Source organism: Misgurnus anguillicaudatus, chromosome 22 (genome assembly GCF_027580225.2).
Source record: "Misgurnus anguillicaudatus chromosome 22, ASM2758022v2, whole genome shotgun sequence".
Lineage (NCBI taxonomy): Eukaryota > Metazoa > Chordata > Actinopteri > Cypriniformes > Cobitidae > Misgurnus > Misgurnus anguillicaudatus.
Genome location: NC_073358.2, coordinates 33,538,797 through 33,555,599, shown reverse-complemented (window position 1 = coordinate 33,555,599; position 16,803 = coordinate 33,538,797). Strand labels below are relative to the sequence as shown.

General features: G+C 37.9%; 1 protein-coding gene across 2 annotated transcripts; it reads left to right on the top strand.

Annotated features, from left to right (window-relative positions):
- Positions 1–282: 282 nt before the first annotated feature.
- Positions 283–16,204, top strand: stk36 (serine/threonine kinase 36 (fused homolog, Drosophila)). 2 transcript variants are annotated; one of them, XM_055199357.2, is made up of 20 exons: positions 283–888; positions 974–1,114; positions 1,443–1,520; positions 3,941–4,068; positions 4,270–4,519; positions 4,737–4,830; positions 6,311–6,477; positions 6,767–6,933; positions 7,320–7,461; positions 8,068–8,181; positions 8,272–8,448; positions 8,659–8,750; positions 10,564–10,627; positions 10,762–10,872; positions 10,986–11,060; positions 11,137–11,254; positions 11,356–11,482; positions 13,672–13,843; positions 13,954–15,357; positions 15,672–16,204. In XM_055199357.2, exons 1-20 carry the CDS (start codon positions 802–804, stop codon positions 15,789–15,791), a joined length of 3,828 nt encoding a protein of 1,275 aa, XP_055055332.2. In that variant the 5' UTR covers positions 283–801; the 3' UTR covers positions 15,792–16,204. The 2 variants fall into 2 exon arrangements, with proteins under 2 accessions (XP_055055332.2, XP_055055330.2); XM_055199355.2 differs by having other exon boundaries at positions 287–888; positions 8,062–8,181.
- Positions 16,205–16,803: the final 599 nt, after the last annotated feature.

Sequence of the window (16,803 nt, the reverse complement as noted above, 5' to 3'; positions counted from 1 at the left end):
TAAAGTGTGTCATCTTTATAGAATAGACCAGAAAACGTGGTTTATTGTGTTCGCTTTCCTGTCAATATACAAATGTTTCCAACGTATTCTGACTTCTTTTATGGGGCGAGTTGCTAGGACGCCACTGAGTTGTTAAGTTAAGGCCCCCGCAGCACATGGCTGAATGAGGATACTAACACAGTCGCCTGTTCTAATTTCTCACAGTACGTCCATTTATTCCTTCTCTCGTGCGTTATCAAGCAATGAAAAATCCCAAATAATAAATACAAAGCTATTTAATATTAAAAATACACGTGATACTAAATAAGTGATTTAATTTGTAATCCTTTTTACACGGGCTTCTACGACTGAGCCGGACCGTTGCTAGGCGCGTTGTGTTGTGTTTCTCTTCACAGCGCCGAACGTCAAAGTTTCTCAAGTTTGTCTACATCTAATATGTAATCGTAACTATTTCCAGAAAGCATTTTTTTAACATGACAGATGTTTGTACTAGCTTTATAGCCTCGGGATTATGACACGATGTATAGACGTTGTTTGTTTTCCTGTAGTCGTAAGGCTGAAAAGATTCAAGTTCATCTCCTAAAAACCTTGCACTAACTTAGCCACATCGTTAGCCTGGTTTGTCAATTTTTTTGCTTATTCCGTCACGTTCCGCAGTTGTCCTGATGACAACGATGAAAAACGAGTCATGAAAAGAAAACTGCGTCAGTAATACACTGCGTAATTTTCTTAAGTGGGTAACAGGTTTGATTTTACTAACGTTAGCTCACCTCAAACGTATTTGTCTACGCTTAATCGTTGATGATGGATCAGTATCATATATTGGAGGTTATCGGGGAAGGATCCTTCGGGCGGGTGTTTAAAGGCCGGAGGAAGTTTAGCGGCCAGGTGAGAGCTGCACCCTAACATGTCATTCAGATATTAACTTTATTAACTCTCCAGAGTAACGTCCACATCCCTATATTTTTTTTAGGTCGTGGCGTTGAAATTCATTCCCAAAGTTGGCCGCTCAGAGAAGGATCTGCGCAGTTTGAAAAGAGAGATTGACATCATGAGGGGGCTCAAACATCCCAACGTAGTGCTGCTGTTAGACAGCTTTGAGACTGAGAGGGAGGTATGACTGTCACGACCTGCTCTCAAGTCAAGTTACATTTTCCACTGTCGCTGTAACCTGGTGCTTCCAGTATAACGGCTTTCTTTGCAATAAAATACAGCTTCCAGGGATAACAATTTTCCCATTCAAATCTCCAGAGAATAATTCTTGTTGGCAGACTGTATATATATTGAGACGTTAGGATGTTGGCTTTGGTACAAACACCAAGCATGCTTGTGACTTTGATCATCCAGTTAAATATGTAACTGAAGAAGTATCGGTGGGAACAGCTTAAACAACAAAAGTGTGTGTGTCACTGGCATAATTTGAGCATGCTTTCCTCTGTCAGGTTGTGGTGGTAACAGAGTATGCAGAGGGGGAGCTGTTTCAGATCCTGGAGGATGATGGGGGTTTACCCGAGGGTCAGGTACATCAGCATCCAGTGTCTGTTTTCACCCAAATCTGTTTTACAGTCACAACAAATCAATATAGTACATGTTATACATGTCTACATTATTGATAAGGTCTAGAACTGTTACTATCTACAAAACCAAGAGAACAGGTTGTTTTTTATATCACTCTCAAATGCTATTAGGTAACAAAGTTAAAAAGCAGAGTTAACAATTAAAAACTTTTTTAAAAACAAACTTTAAAATTTAAAACAAGGCCTGGTTTCACAGACAATGCTTAGCTAAACCAAGACTAGGCCTTAGTTTAATTAAAATGTTTAAAGGTGCAATAGAATAAAAATTCTATACATGGTAATGACATATTGTGAGCCTCAAACGTGTTTGTTTCCTCATTCTCATGTAAACCTTGTGCATGCAAAAGACTGCTGGAAAAAGGGTCAATCTCAACGTAACACCAACTGTGATGTTACAGTCGAGATGTAGCCCCAACATGTTTACTAATGTGAGCTACTGCAATGAGCTTCAGAGCGGAGCCTATCAGAGCAGAGCTCAACATTATTATTCATGACCCTTCTAAATAGGGCAAAAATAGACCATTTCATTCAAATGACAAATACAAGGGTTGTAAATGGACATGTAAAAACTTTTCTGGATAATGCACTTAATAATGTTACATACCTTCTATTTAAAATTTAAAGGCACACTTTTTGGGCACTAGGGGTTGCTAGACATGTATTTTTCACGTCTAGCGCCCCTAGAGGCGACAAGCGCCTTAGCACTGTCGCAAAGGAAAAGAAGACATTATTAAACAATTATACATGCTAGCACAAAGTAGGGTGGCCATTCGTGCCAGTTCCGCCGGACACGTCCCGAACATGTTTTCGGGTTCGTTCTCCGGAAGTCGCATTGGACGAACGCATACGTCATCAAGGTTTAATATTTCGGGTTTCATTTCAGAAAAGCAACCGTTACATTTCAGGGTAAGAATGAAACTACAATGATTGTATGTCCAAAAATAACTAAATCTTAATTTTCTAATGTATTTTAACTGAAGTGTGATGATGGCGTGTGCGGGCGGGCGGCGCGGCTTCCGGGGAGCGGGCCCGGGGGCCTGTTCGGGACGTGTCTGGCGGGGCTGGCACGAATGGCCACCCTAGCACAAAGTAACACATAATATGCGAATGTGTTACACTTCAAAGGTCTTGAGCAACCTCTAAATATATACTCTAAACGTTTTCTCTTTCTGTTCTCCTCCGACAAAACCTTAGGCTTCTTTTTCTAAGTAGCTGCTTCGGCCAAGACAAAAACATCAGGAAAATAAATAGTTGCGCTCTCACGTCCAATTTTGAGGAAGTGATGTATGCCGTAAAGCTGTCAAATTTTGTAGTTCTTTTTGTGCTCGGGTTACTACACGAAACCCCAAGTTTAAAAGTACGAGTCAAAGCGATATAGACCTCGTCAGGCTACGGTAGACTAGGGATGTAACGATTAATCGTGTGTCCCATTAAAAATGCCTGTCTGAAATCGATTCTGAATCACAAGGCTGCGATTATGTGTTTCATGCACAGCTTGTGCGTGTAGGCCTACTACGCATTTGGTCAGTAGGAAGTCCTTATCAAAAAAATCATTAAAATCATTATGAGTCAGAGTCTTTCATAACGTGCATTTAAAAAAGCAACACTCGTTAAGCAAAATCATTCAAAATATTCTTTATTATCATGAAAATACCTGAAACAATTTGAAGAACAGCGATATACATATTCCTGTAGACATTTCCTGGGATAGCGTTTGCAATGCTACTTCTTCTGTGGCACAAAAAGAGTTTCTGCACGAGAGCACCCCCTGGCTTTGGGATGTGCCGGGATTTCACCGTAATTCATTAAAATTCATTCATTGAGAAAACGCGCATTTGCACGGTTAATTGTTACACCCCTATGGTAGACATGTCATTCAACCTGTTTTAAGTCGATGTACCACCACAAGAGTCTTGAAAATATATTATGAAGGTTGAAAAACTTCAAAGTGTCACTTTAAAGAACAATTTAACATATTATTTAAATGCATTCTTTGGCACCTTTAAGCATCTTTAAAAAACATCCCTTAGTAAAAGGGGCACTGGCTTATTGTAAGATCTGTCAGTGCAAGTTATTTTCAATTGAGACAACTTAAACATGTGTGTTAGTCTTGGACTAGGCTTTAGCCTGGTCTGTGAAACCAGGGGTAAGACTAATAATAATAATAATATCCTAATGCATACAAAGTTTAAATGTACTACACAACTAAAAATAACTATTTGTTTTAACACTTACATGAATGTATTTCTTAAAAATATTTAGATTGTGGTAGTTCATCACTTTTGTTTGTAGCACACTTAAAAGTAAGACTTCTTTCATACTTACATACTTGCCATCATATATTTTATGTTTTGTTTGTGCAGGTGCGTGAAATAGCCTGCCAGCTTGTCTCTGCCCTGTATTATCTACACTCGCATCGCATTCTGCACCGTGACATGAAACCACAAAACATCCTGCTGGGAAAAGGAGTGGTAAAGCTCTGTGACTTTGGGTTAGTGTTTCCAATAGGTATAAACTTACTTTGAGTTTTAACTAATATTTATGTGGCTAAAATATGATAGATTTAATTTACAGTAGCTTATTACGGATTAATCTCAGTCACTTATGATTTAAAACAGGGAAGACAGATTTTCATTTTCTTAAACTGATATTGAAAAGCATTGTGGTGTCTCATTCTCTTGATTTTTCAAAGATTTGCTCGTGCCATGAGTGTGTCCACCTTGGTGTTGACCTCCATTAAGGGGACTCCTCTATACATGTCTCCAGAATTGGTGGAAGAGAAACCCTATGACCACTCCACTGACCTTTGGTCTCTAGGTTGCATCCTCTATGAGCTCCACACGGGGGCGCCACCGTTCTATACCAACTCCATCTTTCAGCTGGTGCAGCTTATCGTAAAAGATCCAGTAAAATGGCCAGAGACCATGGGCCAAGACTGCATGGTACTGTATACTTTACTTTTCAAATGAAAACTTCTTACTCTGTTTTGAACAAGCTTAGCCTGAATTTGATTTAGTGTTTGGCACACAGATTAAAAAATGTAGAAGCATGCTGTTTTCAGTATGTACTGACTATGTGTAATTTTAAGTTTATTGAATATTGCTTTTGGGGGAGTGCTAAACTTTTTCTTTATTTGTGTATTTGTTTGTTTTTATGCAGAGTTTTTTAAAGGGGTTATTGATGAAAGATCCTCAGAAGAGGCTCTCTTGGCCAGACTTGCTTCATCACCCTTTTGTTGCAGATGGAGTTTTAAGTAAGGGCTAAAGTTGCATTAAAGCAACAATATATATATATATATATATATATATATATATATATATATATATATATATATATATATATATATATATATATATATATATATATATATATATATATATATATATATATATATATATATGTATATATATATATATATGTATATATATATATATATGTATATATATATATATATGTATATATATAAAATGTATATATATTAGGGTGGTCCTTATTTTTCAACTTTCAAAAGTTTATGCTCTCACCCCACCAATATGTTTGAATAAATAAATAAAAAAATTAGGCAAAATTGTTTCAATATTAATTAATATTTAGAGGTTGCTCAAGACCTTGAAGTTTAACACATTCGCATATTATGTGATACTTTGTGCTAGCATGTATAATTGAAGAGTTTCGTTGCAAAACGAGATAACCACCATTTTTTTAATTGTTCAGAAATCTCGTTTTTTGGTTGTGCATTCCAATTAATTTCAATGCAACTGCAGTCGGTTTGTTTTGATTTAAACCTTCATAACTTAAAAAAATACAGCTAAGTAGCACTATAAAACAAAATAATAACATGATAACATAATAATAAACATGTTTTGACAAAAATGTTACAAAAATGGATTTATCTTGTTTTGCAACGAAACTCTTCAATTGTTTAATAATATATACTTATGGCAGCAATGGACTTATTTGACCGTGCTCCATGCAATTAAAACTTCTGTTTTAGTTGTGATATGTCTTTCAAAGCAAGAAAGCTTCAATGTGAATGAAGCACATAGACAATATACACTGAGACAATGGCTGAAGCAACACAAAGCAAGTCCGCTAAATGGTTAATCGGATCAGAACAGACTGAAATAACTGAAACAAGTTGTGCGTTTTTAAATGGTACAGTTTTTGCAAAAATATGTGATTTCGGAAATATTCAAAGGCTTTGAGCAACCTCTCGATATTGTAGGAACAATAAAACATTTTGCACAGTGTGTTTTTATTGATATCCTAACACATTTAGGGGGTGAGAGTTGAACCTTAAAAAAACATTTTGACCCATTATAAGGACCATATATATATAAAACAATTGTATCAATGTTTCTGAACATTTTGAGCACTTTACCAAAATAGGGTACAAATTAGGAGCCGAAACTCTGATGGGGAATCTTTATTCTGTATTATCATAATAAAGCTTGTTTTGTTGTGTTGATTTTTAACGTTAAGGAGTCAAACTAAATAATGAATATAAAAACATAAACGCAAGAGTGTAATTTAGCCTAAATTAAAGCTATTGCTTAATATTTGTTTGATCATTGCTTTTATACTTTCAATAACTTAAGAATATAGTTGGAGGACGGAGCTTTACAAATCAGGACATTTTGTAAAACTTGAGAAAATGAAATGAGCTTATTTACATGCTGTAGAAACATAATAAGGATTTCTCTATATAAAAATAATTCGATTTTTTTTAACAGTTGTTTCAGATGAGGGTTCGAGTTACCCCCTCACAGTGACACCCAGCCCAGATGTGCAGGCTTTGAAACAGCAGCAGGCTGCAGAGAAGTCAACAGCACGTAGTGGAGAGGGCAAACTACTGCGGAAAGCCAGAGAGCTCAGAGAGAAAGAAAGAAATAACAGACTGGTAATCTTATACTACATCTGTGAACAGCTGCTGTAAACCAAGAAGTTTGTTTTCGGGATGTTATGTTTGATATGTCTAGCTGATTTCTGGTACTTTTAGTAAGATAAAGCATTCATGTAGATTAAAGTGATGCTGTTGTTGATTATGTAATGTGATTTGTGCAAATTTGGCTGTATTTTACGAGATTATGCAAATTGAGTAGATTGTTTCATTTCTCAAGAAGAGCGTTTAAAGGATCAGTTCTGTAAATGGATGTGAAATAATAAAAAAAGTTGTCTTGTTTTTCTAGGAGATAGCTGGGAAAGCTGCCCGCACCAGTCAGGCTCGCTCTAAGACAGCTTCTGCTGGAGGAGCCCCCACCACTGCCCACTCATTGGGCAGCACCTTTTCAGTGCATCAAAATTCATCTCAGCCAGCAACCAATCAGCATCAAGCAAATGACAACAGTGTTACCAGGTAGTATTTCCATGTAGAATTTCAATTTGGAAAACTGGGACTGAGGCTGTAGTTTAAACTTATAAAAAGGTGATATTAACAATACTACTGTAACAGGGAGAAAAATAGATTTTTTTATTGACTAGCATGAAAATGATAAATGATAAGACCAACTATGGACCAACTAAAATAGTCGAAGACCTATTTAGACCAGACATAAAAATGTATTATATTGCTGTGTAATTGAGCTAAACAACCTGGAAATTGGTGCGTGAACACACCCAAACCTATTTAAAAGTCCAGCTGAACAAATCATGTATGATCTTAACATATACACCTAAATCTTACCACCAATATGACGTGAAATGATTAATTGCCCACTTTCTCATGTCCCCTGTTATTTTTAGAGTGTACTCAGCTCCACATAAAGGCCAGATCAGTAAAGATTATGAAAGGGAGTTCCCTTCAGTAGAAGTGGGACCCAGGCAGGTTATGAAGCGCTCTGGACATGCACGGACCAGTCTGGCTTCGGTCAGGATGGACAGTGAGGTTTGTTCAGGATAACACTCCAGTTAAATGATCGATTTATATCATGTTTTTTATAGTTGGTGATCAGTGGCAGCTCGTGACTGCTTATCCGAGGGGTGCTAATTCAGAATAAGTGTTCGGAGTGTCGTGTGTGGTTCCCTTTTCCAAAATATGTCGAGAGATCCTGTGTGCAACACGTGTTTTGTCAAAATAAACGTTTTTGACGCGTGTGCAGCAGCCACTTAAGATAAAAGAGACGCTCACGTTTACAAAATACACTCAAGACACTCCCTTAACAATAACTTTGAGTATGCATGAGATTATGCGAGTATCTGGCAAACATGAGCGTCTTTTTTATCATAAACCCTTTAGACGCATCTGCAGCAGGCACTTGTTTTGACAAGGCACGTGGTGCACACAGGATCTGTCAAAGCGCAGAACACATATTTTGAGAAAGGGAACCACACATGACGGGCTACATACATGTTGTGACGAATTTCGCATCGAGCGCCCTCGAAAAAAGAAGTCACCGGCCGCCACTGTTGGTGAAGTTTCTTAAGCTTATGAGTATGCATATAAATAATATAATACACAAATTCACTTTTACTTTCCATCATTAAGGAACAGGAGGTTGACAGTGATTATGAGTGGGAGCAATTGGCTGAATTTTCTGATCAGGTGTCTCTTAACACTGCCATCTTTCGGAGGTTGAAGAACAAACTTCTTTTGGCCAAGAACAAGGTAATTTGACCTTGTTTTATAAAAAGAGTCACTGTTTGAACTGGAAAAGTAAATGTGATTAGTGTATTAAAGACTTTCTTATCTGTCCAGCTTTTGGTTGAAAAAGGTGAAGGGGTTTCTTCAATTACACGGTTGCTAAAAGTCCTCAGAAACATCATTCAAAGCTGTCAGCCTGGAGATGCTGAAACAGTGGGCAATGAGTTGGAGCTTCCTCATCTACTGTTCGACCTAATCGAGGACACCCTGAACGTTCCAGATCTAATGCAGGTTTGAAAAATACACGTACAGGATGTTCTTCTATAGTCTTACAAAGAAATGCATTTTACATTTAATTTGATTTGAACAGGATAATATTTAAAAGCTGTTCAGATCACAATAAAAGGGATTGCTGTTAATAAACCGATAGGGGATATCATTCCTCTTGAAAGTGAAAAATCTAAAAATATGAAATAGTTTCTAAATGGTTGTTATTTGAAGAAGTCGCAGGGTGAAATGCTTCTAGGAGATCTGATGAGTGTGCTCATAATGTACCTGGAAAAGAGCCCCGAGTGGGAGATAAAGGAGAGGAGGTATTGTTTTATAAATTCATTGTAATGTACCCTATTCACTTTTTTTTAAATGAATCACAGAAATTATTTTCCCTCGGATTACTTAGGAAGAATAGCTCATCCAAAATTGAAAATTGTTATATTATTTATTTATTTACCCACGTAACTTGCTTTATTTTGTGGAACACATACTTTAAAGGAATAGTCTACTCATTTTCAATATTAAAATATGTTATTACCTTAACTAAGAATTGTTGATACATCCCTCTATCATCTGTGTGCGTGCACGTAAGCGCTGGAGCGTGCTGCGACGCTTCGATAGCATTTAGCTTAGCCCCATTCATTCAATGGTACCAATCAGAGATAAAGTTAGAAGTGACCAAACACATCAACGTTTTTCCTATTTAAGACGAGTAGTTATACGAGAAAGTTTGGTGGTACAAAACAAAACGCAGCACCCCTCCAAGCGGATTCAAAAGAGGAACTACATCCCATGGCGCAACAGCACCCCTGAGAGCACTTCGACCCGCCTGAAAAGTCCGCTCCCCTTCTCACTCTCATAATGGGAGAGGGAGGGTGTTACTGCGCCGAGTCGAGGTGCTCCCAAAGGTGCTGTTGCGCCATAAAATATAGTTCCTCTTTTAAATCTGCTTAGAAAAGCGCTACGTTTTATTTTGTACCACCAAACTTGCTTGTATAACTACTCGTCTTAAATAGGAAAAACGTTGATGTGTTTGGTCACTTCTAACTTTATCTCTAAATGGTACCATTGAATGAATGGGGCTAAGCTAAATGCTATCGAAGCGTCGCGGCGCGCTCCGGCGCTTGCGTGCGCGCGCACAGATGATGGAGGGATGTGTCGACAGTTCTTGGTTGGGGTACTACCATGTTTTGGTGTTGAAAATGAGTAGACTATTCCTTTAAAGCAGTGGTTCTCAAACTTTTTCCGCGTGCGGCCCCCCTTGTGTACGGTGCATTCCTTCGCGGCCCCCCAAAGAAAATTTGTGACAAAAAACTGTTCTAAAGAAAATTAGTGACAAAAAACTGTTCCAAAACTCAACATTTTAATAAAAAAAACATTAAATTATACAAAAAAGTTGTGCTTTTGGTAGTAGCCTTATTTTTTAGGTTTAACTACACAGAATTCATGATAAATTAATGTATTTCATAAAACTGGGGCCACTGCTTTAAAGTACATCAGTGTATATGCTTTCCATTAAAAAAAACCCACAATTAGGATAGGTGCTGTGAAACTCCAAATGACCTTAAATATCATACAAGTGGCCCATGTGACTTGTGTGTTACAGTCATTTTGGAGCTTGACAGTCCTTATTCACTTTCATTACATGCCAAACATAGGCAGGATGTTCTTTAAATCCTTTGTTGTGTTCCACTAATAAAAGAAAGTCATATGAGTTTGGAATAGGCTTTAGGCCCAGCTGCACTACTTCCTGAACTTCAGCCACCTCCTTGTTTCCTGTCTGCCATTATTGGACAAACTGATTAATCCAGGTGTGCCTGACCTCAGTAGTCACAACAACAATAATCAGACACACCTGGATTAATCCGTTTGTCCAATAATGGCAGACAGGAAACAAGGAGCTGGCTGAAGTTCAGGAAGTAGTGCAGCTGGGCTTAAAGCCTATTACTCGAATAAAGCTTGAGCAAGATGTGTCATTTCTTGTTAATGACATTGACAATTAATCATTTTAAGTAAATCTGTTATTATTAAAAATATTTAGTAATAATTTCTGATTTTTTTTGTTGGTCTGTTGTTATTCTAATGGAGTTTAATAAAATTGTAATTTTATGAGAAATATTTTTTTTTCATCAGAGCTGAGGATCTCTGTCAGATATTTATATCAGTATTTCTCAATCAAGACCCAAAACGTTCAGCGGTAAGGTTTTACGACAGGAAGATCGTCTCTCAGATTTGTGTCAAATGCAGTTTTAAATGAGAAAATCAAGTACAATGATCGTAGGATGTCTGGATTCATTTGGATTACAGTCGATTTTGTGGTTTCTCCTACAGCTTTTGGCAACGGCAGTCTTAACCTTGTTCACTCACCGTGGTATATCTGTGAATGTCAGCATGGAAAGGCTTGCAGCCTTTTTAGAGAATATTTTGACAGACAGAGCGCAGGTATAATTCCATTATTTACTCTGTTTGGAGTAATTAATGTCATTGATGTGATGAAATCCAGTGAAGTCACCTCTCTCATCCTCCCTTCATCTCTCTCTCACTTTATCAAATAGGTTCACAACCCTTTACCTGAGGGTTGGGGCATATGCGACGGCCTTCTGTCACTCATTCTTTACAGACTATCTGAGGTAATTCCTCTCAGATGAATTGTGTACGTGTGTTAATGTGCTTTCTAATCCACACTTTATTTCCCTACTGATGTAGTGTGAAAACAGCTCATTGTGCGACTTTCAGCGCTCTGAGCTTTGGTCTTGCCTGTGGACTAAAGTGAACATCTCACTTGAGAACACAACTTTCCAGGGATGCCATTTCTCTGCTAATGGTACTGAGCATCATAAAAACATTAACTTGTTTATGTAATTGTAGATTGCAGCTGTAAAACACCAGTAATTTAATCTCACACACTGTTTTTTTTTCTCGCAGGTCTGTACGTGTTCCTCTCTCTTGCTTTGTTGGTTTTCTCCAGTGATCCATATAACTGTGTTGATCTTCTTTTGAACCTCACTACAAAGTGCAACTCTGTCCTCAGTCACCTTCTCACTACCAATTGGTGAGCTGAACCTTAAAGTCTTAAAGAGCATCTATGCTCTGATTCATGTTTTTACATTTCCTTTGGTGTGTAAGTGTGTATTAGTACATGTTAACGATATGCAAAAGGTACATAGCTTCCTAAGCTTGTTGACGTAGACAAGACCGACATTATCATAATTCCTCCCGCTATGACTCATAGCCTGTAAGTTAACTCCTGTTAGCATTGTATTGTGCGCAAATCTTTCAAACATGGTAAGGAGTGTCACATTTCCGGTTGACGTTAGAGGTATTATTCAGGTCAGTCACAACGTACAGATTAGCTGGCCAATCAGGAACACAGCGCTTTTCAAATCGATGAGTTTTGTACAAAATTAATGCGTTTGAGGAAGGGAGGGAAATCTGGAGCAACAAAAATGTACAGTACGTGGAAAATAATGTGGTTTTTGAACCATAAACCACGCGAACACATACCAAATACACAATTTTTTTTGCAATGACATGGGTACCCTTCCACTATTTTTAAATATGCTAATTTTCCAGCTCCCTAGAGTTAAACATTTGATTCTTACCGTTTTTAAATCCATTCAGCTGATCTCCGGGTCTGGCGCTAGCACTTTTAGCATAGCTTAGCACAATCCATTGAATCTGATTAGACCATTAGCATCGCGCAAAAAAATAACCCATACGTTTCGATATTTTTCCTATTTGAAACTTGACACTTCTGTAGTTACATCGTGTACTAAGACGGGGGGTTTAATGGTATTTCAAGCATTCTGACTTAACACAGTTATAGAGTTGTTTCCTCATGCTAAACGTAGGCAAGTGTCAAAAAAGCAGTTGGCGTGTTACAGAGCATTTCTGTGCCAAATGCCCTTCGCCAGGGTTCGTACAAGTTTCTGAAAGTTTTTTTCGATTACAGGTCAAACTGACGTTTCAGGGGTTTTCTATACGTATCACTTCTTTATATGGGCACTTCCCACTCGTCAATCGGCGGGAGACGCTAGCACTTGCAAACATCTTATCACGCGACACAGCTTTGTTTAATTTCAAAACTCAACAATGGCACGAAAGATGAAGTGTGTTTTTGGATGTAAGGAGAAGAAAGCCAGCCTTATGGAAACATTGGATATAGTTTGTTTATCTGGGGTAGCAGCAGAGTTTTGCTTGTGTGTTTGATGCGCTGGATTTTCCCAACCGGGTCACGAGTTGCATGCAGTAAGACTTCTGTGTTATGTTTGAAATAGGCGTGTGCATATTATAGAAATGACACGAACATGTAGTGAATCATAAGTTAAACAGTGTTGTATAGTGTTGCATGACTCGTACTTGCTCCACCTGCAGTAGTAACTCCTTCTTCTTCATTTTATCAGAAAGATTCGGTAAAGCTAATCTTTCTTTGTTAAATCTGATTAAACTAAAGACTCTTTGGAGATATAAAGGATGTTATACTACTCTATAGGTACTCCAGATTAACATCAGAAATGCAGAAACAGTGTGTGTTACGTGAGCTTTAAAAGTTGCAATTTTCTAGGCAAATATGGCTAGGAACTATACTTACATTCTGGCGTAATAATCAGTGATATTACGCACTGCCCGAAAATAGTCCCCTTGGTTACCTTCAATGGCAGGGGACTATTTTCGGGCAGTGCGTAATATCACTACGCCTGCTGCAGCCATGCTACATCAGCAAAGTCCTTGATCATTACTCCAGAATGGGAGTATAGTTCCCAGCCATATCTGCCTAGAAAATCACAACTTTTAATTTTCTGTCGGTCTTAGTACACAATGTAACTACAGAAGAGTCAAGTTTTAAATAGGAAAAACTATTTAGCTTTTTTGGCGCGATGCTAATGGTCTAATCAGATTTAATGGATTATGCTAAGTTATGCTAAAAGTGCTAGCGCCAGACCCGGAGATAAGGTGAATGGATTCCAAAATGGTAAAAATCAAATTAACTCTAGGGGAGCTGGAAAATGAGCATATTTTCAAAAAAAGTGGAATTTCCCTTTAACCATGATGTAAAGAAATGTATATATTATGCTTTTTGCTCCTCTCTACAGTAGCTCAGTGATAGAACATTGCGCAAAATGTCATGACGTTGAACCCAGATAAAAGCATCTGCCAAATGCACGAATTTAATGAAAATGTAAAGCTTTTCTAGATTGTTTTTGAGGTTTTACAGTATTCTTCTCATTTTATCGTAAACAGCACTGCATTGCTCAATAATGCCTGTTTCTGGGGTGACTCAGAAATGCACAGTCTATCAATGATGAGCTGTCATCTCCTGTGCATCCCTTTCTCTCTGAGGTTGCCGCTTGAAAAAAAATCGTCTCTTGTTCAGTCGTACTGTAATTCAAACGTTATGCCGGGGTTAATGAAGGTAATCTTCATTCCTAATTCCTTTATTTTCTGTCACTAAAGTCAGATTATTATCTGCTGATGTAAATTGTTGTAAAATGACATTTATTCCTTTGTTGTCTCTTTGGTCAGATGATTCAAAATCTTCCTGTAGCCCTAGTGGAGCTTCCTCTGTGTCTTTTGAACCGTCTGCTACTATCTGACCCACAGCACACTGCTCCACGTCTTATCAGTGCAGCCCAGAGCTGTGCTTTCCTCCCTTATAACACAGAAAGCTCAGACAATGGAACAGAACAAACTCTTAACCACTCTGGGAATGGTGTGGAGCAAATCAAGAGCAACGGTAATGCGAAGAAAACCAAGATTGATCAGATCAAAGGTGATCAGTTTAGAAAGAGGATAGACCAGCTTAAAGCTACGTCTAAAACAAAAAAGGATTTGGTAAAGACTCAAAGCCAGCTGTCCAAAAGCAAGACTGAGAAGTTAAGAGAGATAATATCGCAACCAAAAACCAAGAGCTATCAGAATCCAAGCATTGAGCATCTTAGAGAGCAAAGTGGTTGCATAGAGGAGCTTCTGGACAGTTTGGAGCTCCATGACAGTCATCTCTTAATTCAACAAGGGGGCAACCTTAGCTGGCTTATAGACAGTCTGGAAGAGTGCAATAGATATAGCAAGACAAACGGGGGTCACCCCAAAGTTTCGACGGTACAAATTTCATCCCCAGAGGCAGAAGTTAGAACAGCAAGTTCTCTGTTGGCTGTACTGCTACAAGGCCAATTACTCTGCGGTTGTGCGGTGGAACTTCTTATCCTTCTCTCCCAGCTAGCACCTTATCTCACCCATCACTCTCGATTTTTTCTTCCCGTGGAAGCCACCCAACTACGCCTTGCGTTGCATCACAAAGATGATGGGATCAGAGGTGCTTGCTGTAGCCTGTTGGGCCACCTGCAAGTCTCAGGTGTTAAGCGTGGCATCACGGATTTAGAGTTTGACTCAAGCTGGAGCCTTGATCCACAACTGCTTCAGGACCTGTTAAGCTGCCTGCGTGATCCAGCCCCGTCTGTTCGTAGGAGTGCCTGCAAAGCTGTGGGAAACTGCTTGAGTGTAATTGGAAAAACTGATTTAAATACTTCCATAAACGGCCTGCAGAAGATCAAGAACACAACTGAGAGTAAAAAAGGAAAATTGCGGAGAATACCGGTATTAGACGGTGTCAGGCGAGGGTTGCAAAAGGATTCTTCTGCTTTAAAGGGAAAAGGTTGTTACAGTGTGGGAGACGTATGGAAAGAAGTTGCCATAGGAGCAGCGCTTCCTCTCGTGTCTCTGCTGTCAGATGCTGATAATGTCATTCGACAGCACTGCTGTGGGGCTTTGGGTAGCCTGGCTGTTATCAGTGGAGTGGATGGAGCACTCCTTAGTGCAGATGTGCCATGCTTGCTACTCCAAACTGCCTGTGATGATTCCCATCATGCAGTGCGACGGGCAGCTGTGTCCACCCTGCGTGTGTTCAGCCAGCAAAATACACTGCTACAGGTAAAAGGAGTGTGAATCTGTTTCAACTAACTTGTTTAGATATTTTTTTACACCTCTGAGTGAATTAGGAAGTTATTGGATTTTCATGTCATTTAAAAAGCATCCTAACCGGATTATTAAATATTAAACAATATTCACACAGAGTGCAGTTCTTTTTGAGCTGTATGCAAACACTGCAACAAAATGAACATTGAGCTGTTTTTTGCTATATTGCATCATTTTGACAATCGTGCAAAAAAATTGAAAGACAGAGAAAGCTGGTAAAAATACCTTACTGTCATTTTCACATTCTTCCCTTCCTCCCTTCCTTTAAGGCTCTGAGGTCTCTAGATGCGGGGAGAAAACTTTGTCACACATTCCAAAGCTCTTCCTTTCAGAGGGATTTTCAATGGCTTGTCAGCAAGTTGGATGAGCCAGTTGAAGGAAAAACGTGAACATCAACCTTTACAGTTTGTGTGTAGAGAAAACAAATTTCACATTACTAGAAAATAATTTCTAGTGAATGTGGATAATAGTTGGATACTTTCAAATCCAATTAGTAGGTTGATGCATGTCTCTGCTGAGGCAGGGAAGCATTTTATGTTTATATTTATTTGATCTATGATCAAAATAATTTAACTGAAATAAAATTTTTATTTTTATAAAGTGACAGTAACGCAAAAACATCTCATAATATATCATCATTCTCTAGAATGCATTGTATCTATTTGTAGATGTTTAAATTTAATTTTTTGTTAATAAATATTTGACTGATTTATTCGGACACCGTTATATTCAAGTCACTTTTTCCTGTGGATTTTTCGTTAATTTCTATTTAAATAAAAAACCTGCGTTTGTATGTTTAAAATCTGTTTTACAGCCTCAGTTATTTGTATTTATTTATTTATTTTTTACTTTATTCATCTAACCTGAAAGTTGTTGGATATCATATGTATGTAAAAATGATATGAAAATTCGGTAAAATGTCTCCCTTGTTTTTAAAGGTTCTCCTTTAATCCGCAATACTTATGAAAAAAGTGAAAATCACGGATTCGCTTATTTCGTTTTGATTAATGTGACCTTTCCCGTTTTTACTGTTTTTCATAATAGACATAAATAAATTAATACAATTACGCAATGTAAATATTTAATAAAATTGTGTCTTGCCTTTGCTATTTGTGCTTTTATATTCGGTTTTTTATCTTTACGTAAATTGTGGGCTTGATATTTTATCTGAGAAATATTCAGACTAAATTCATTACTTTTTCCCGTAGTTCATCTACCTGTTTATTACGTAAGCATTTTGACGTACGTCCCAAAACCACGCAGATTTATCCTTTATATTTCAGAAAGAATTTTAGCTACACAATTTATTGCGTTGTGGACAAAAAAATAAGTTTTGAGTGTTTCAAACGGTTACATTTTTTTGAAAAGCTTATTTGAAATGGCAAGGATTTATACTGCAAA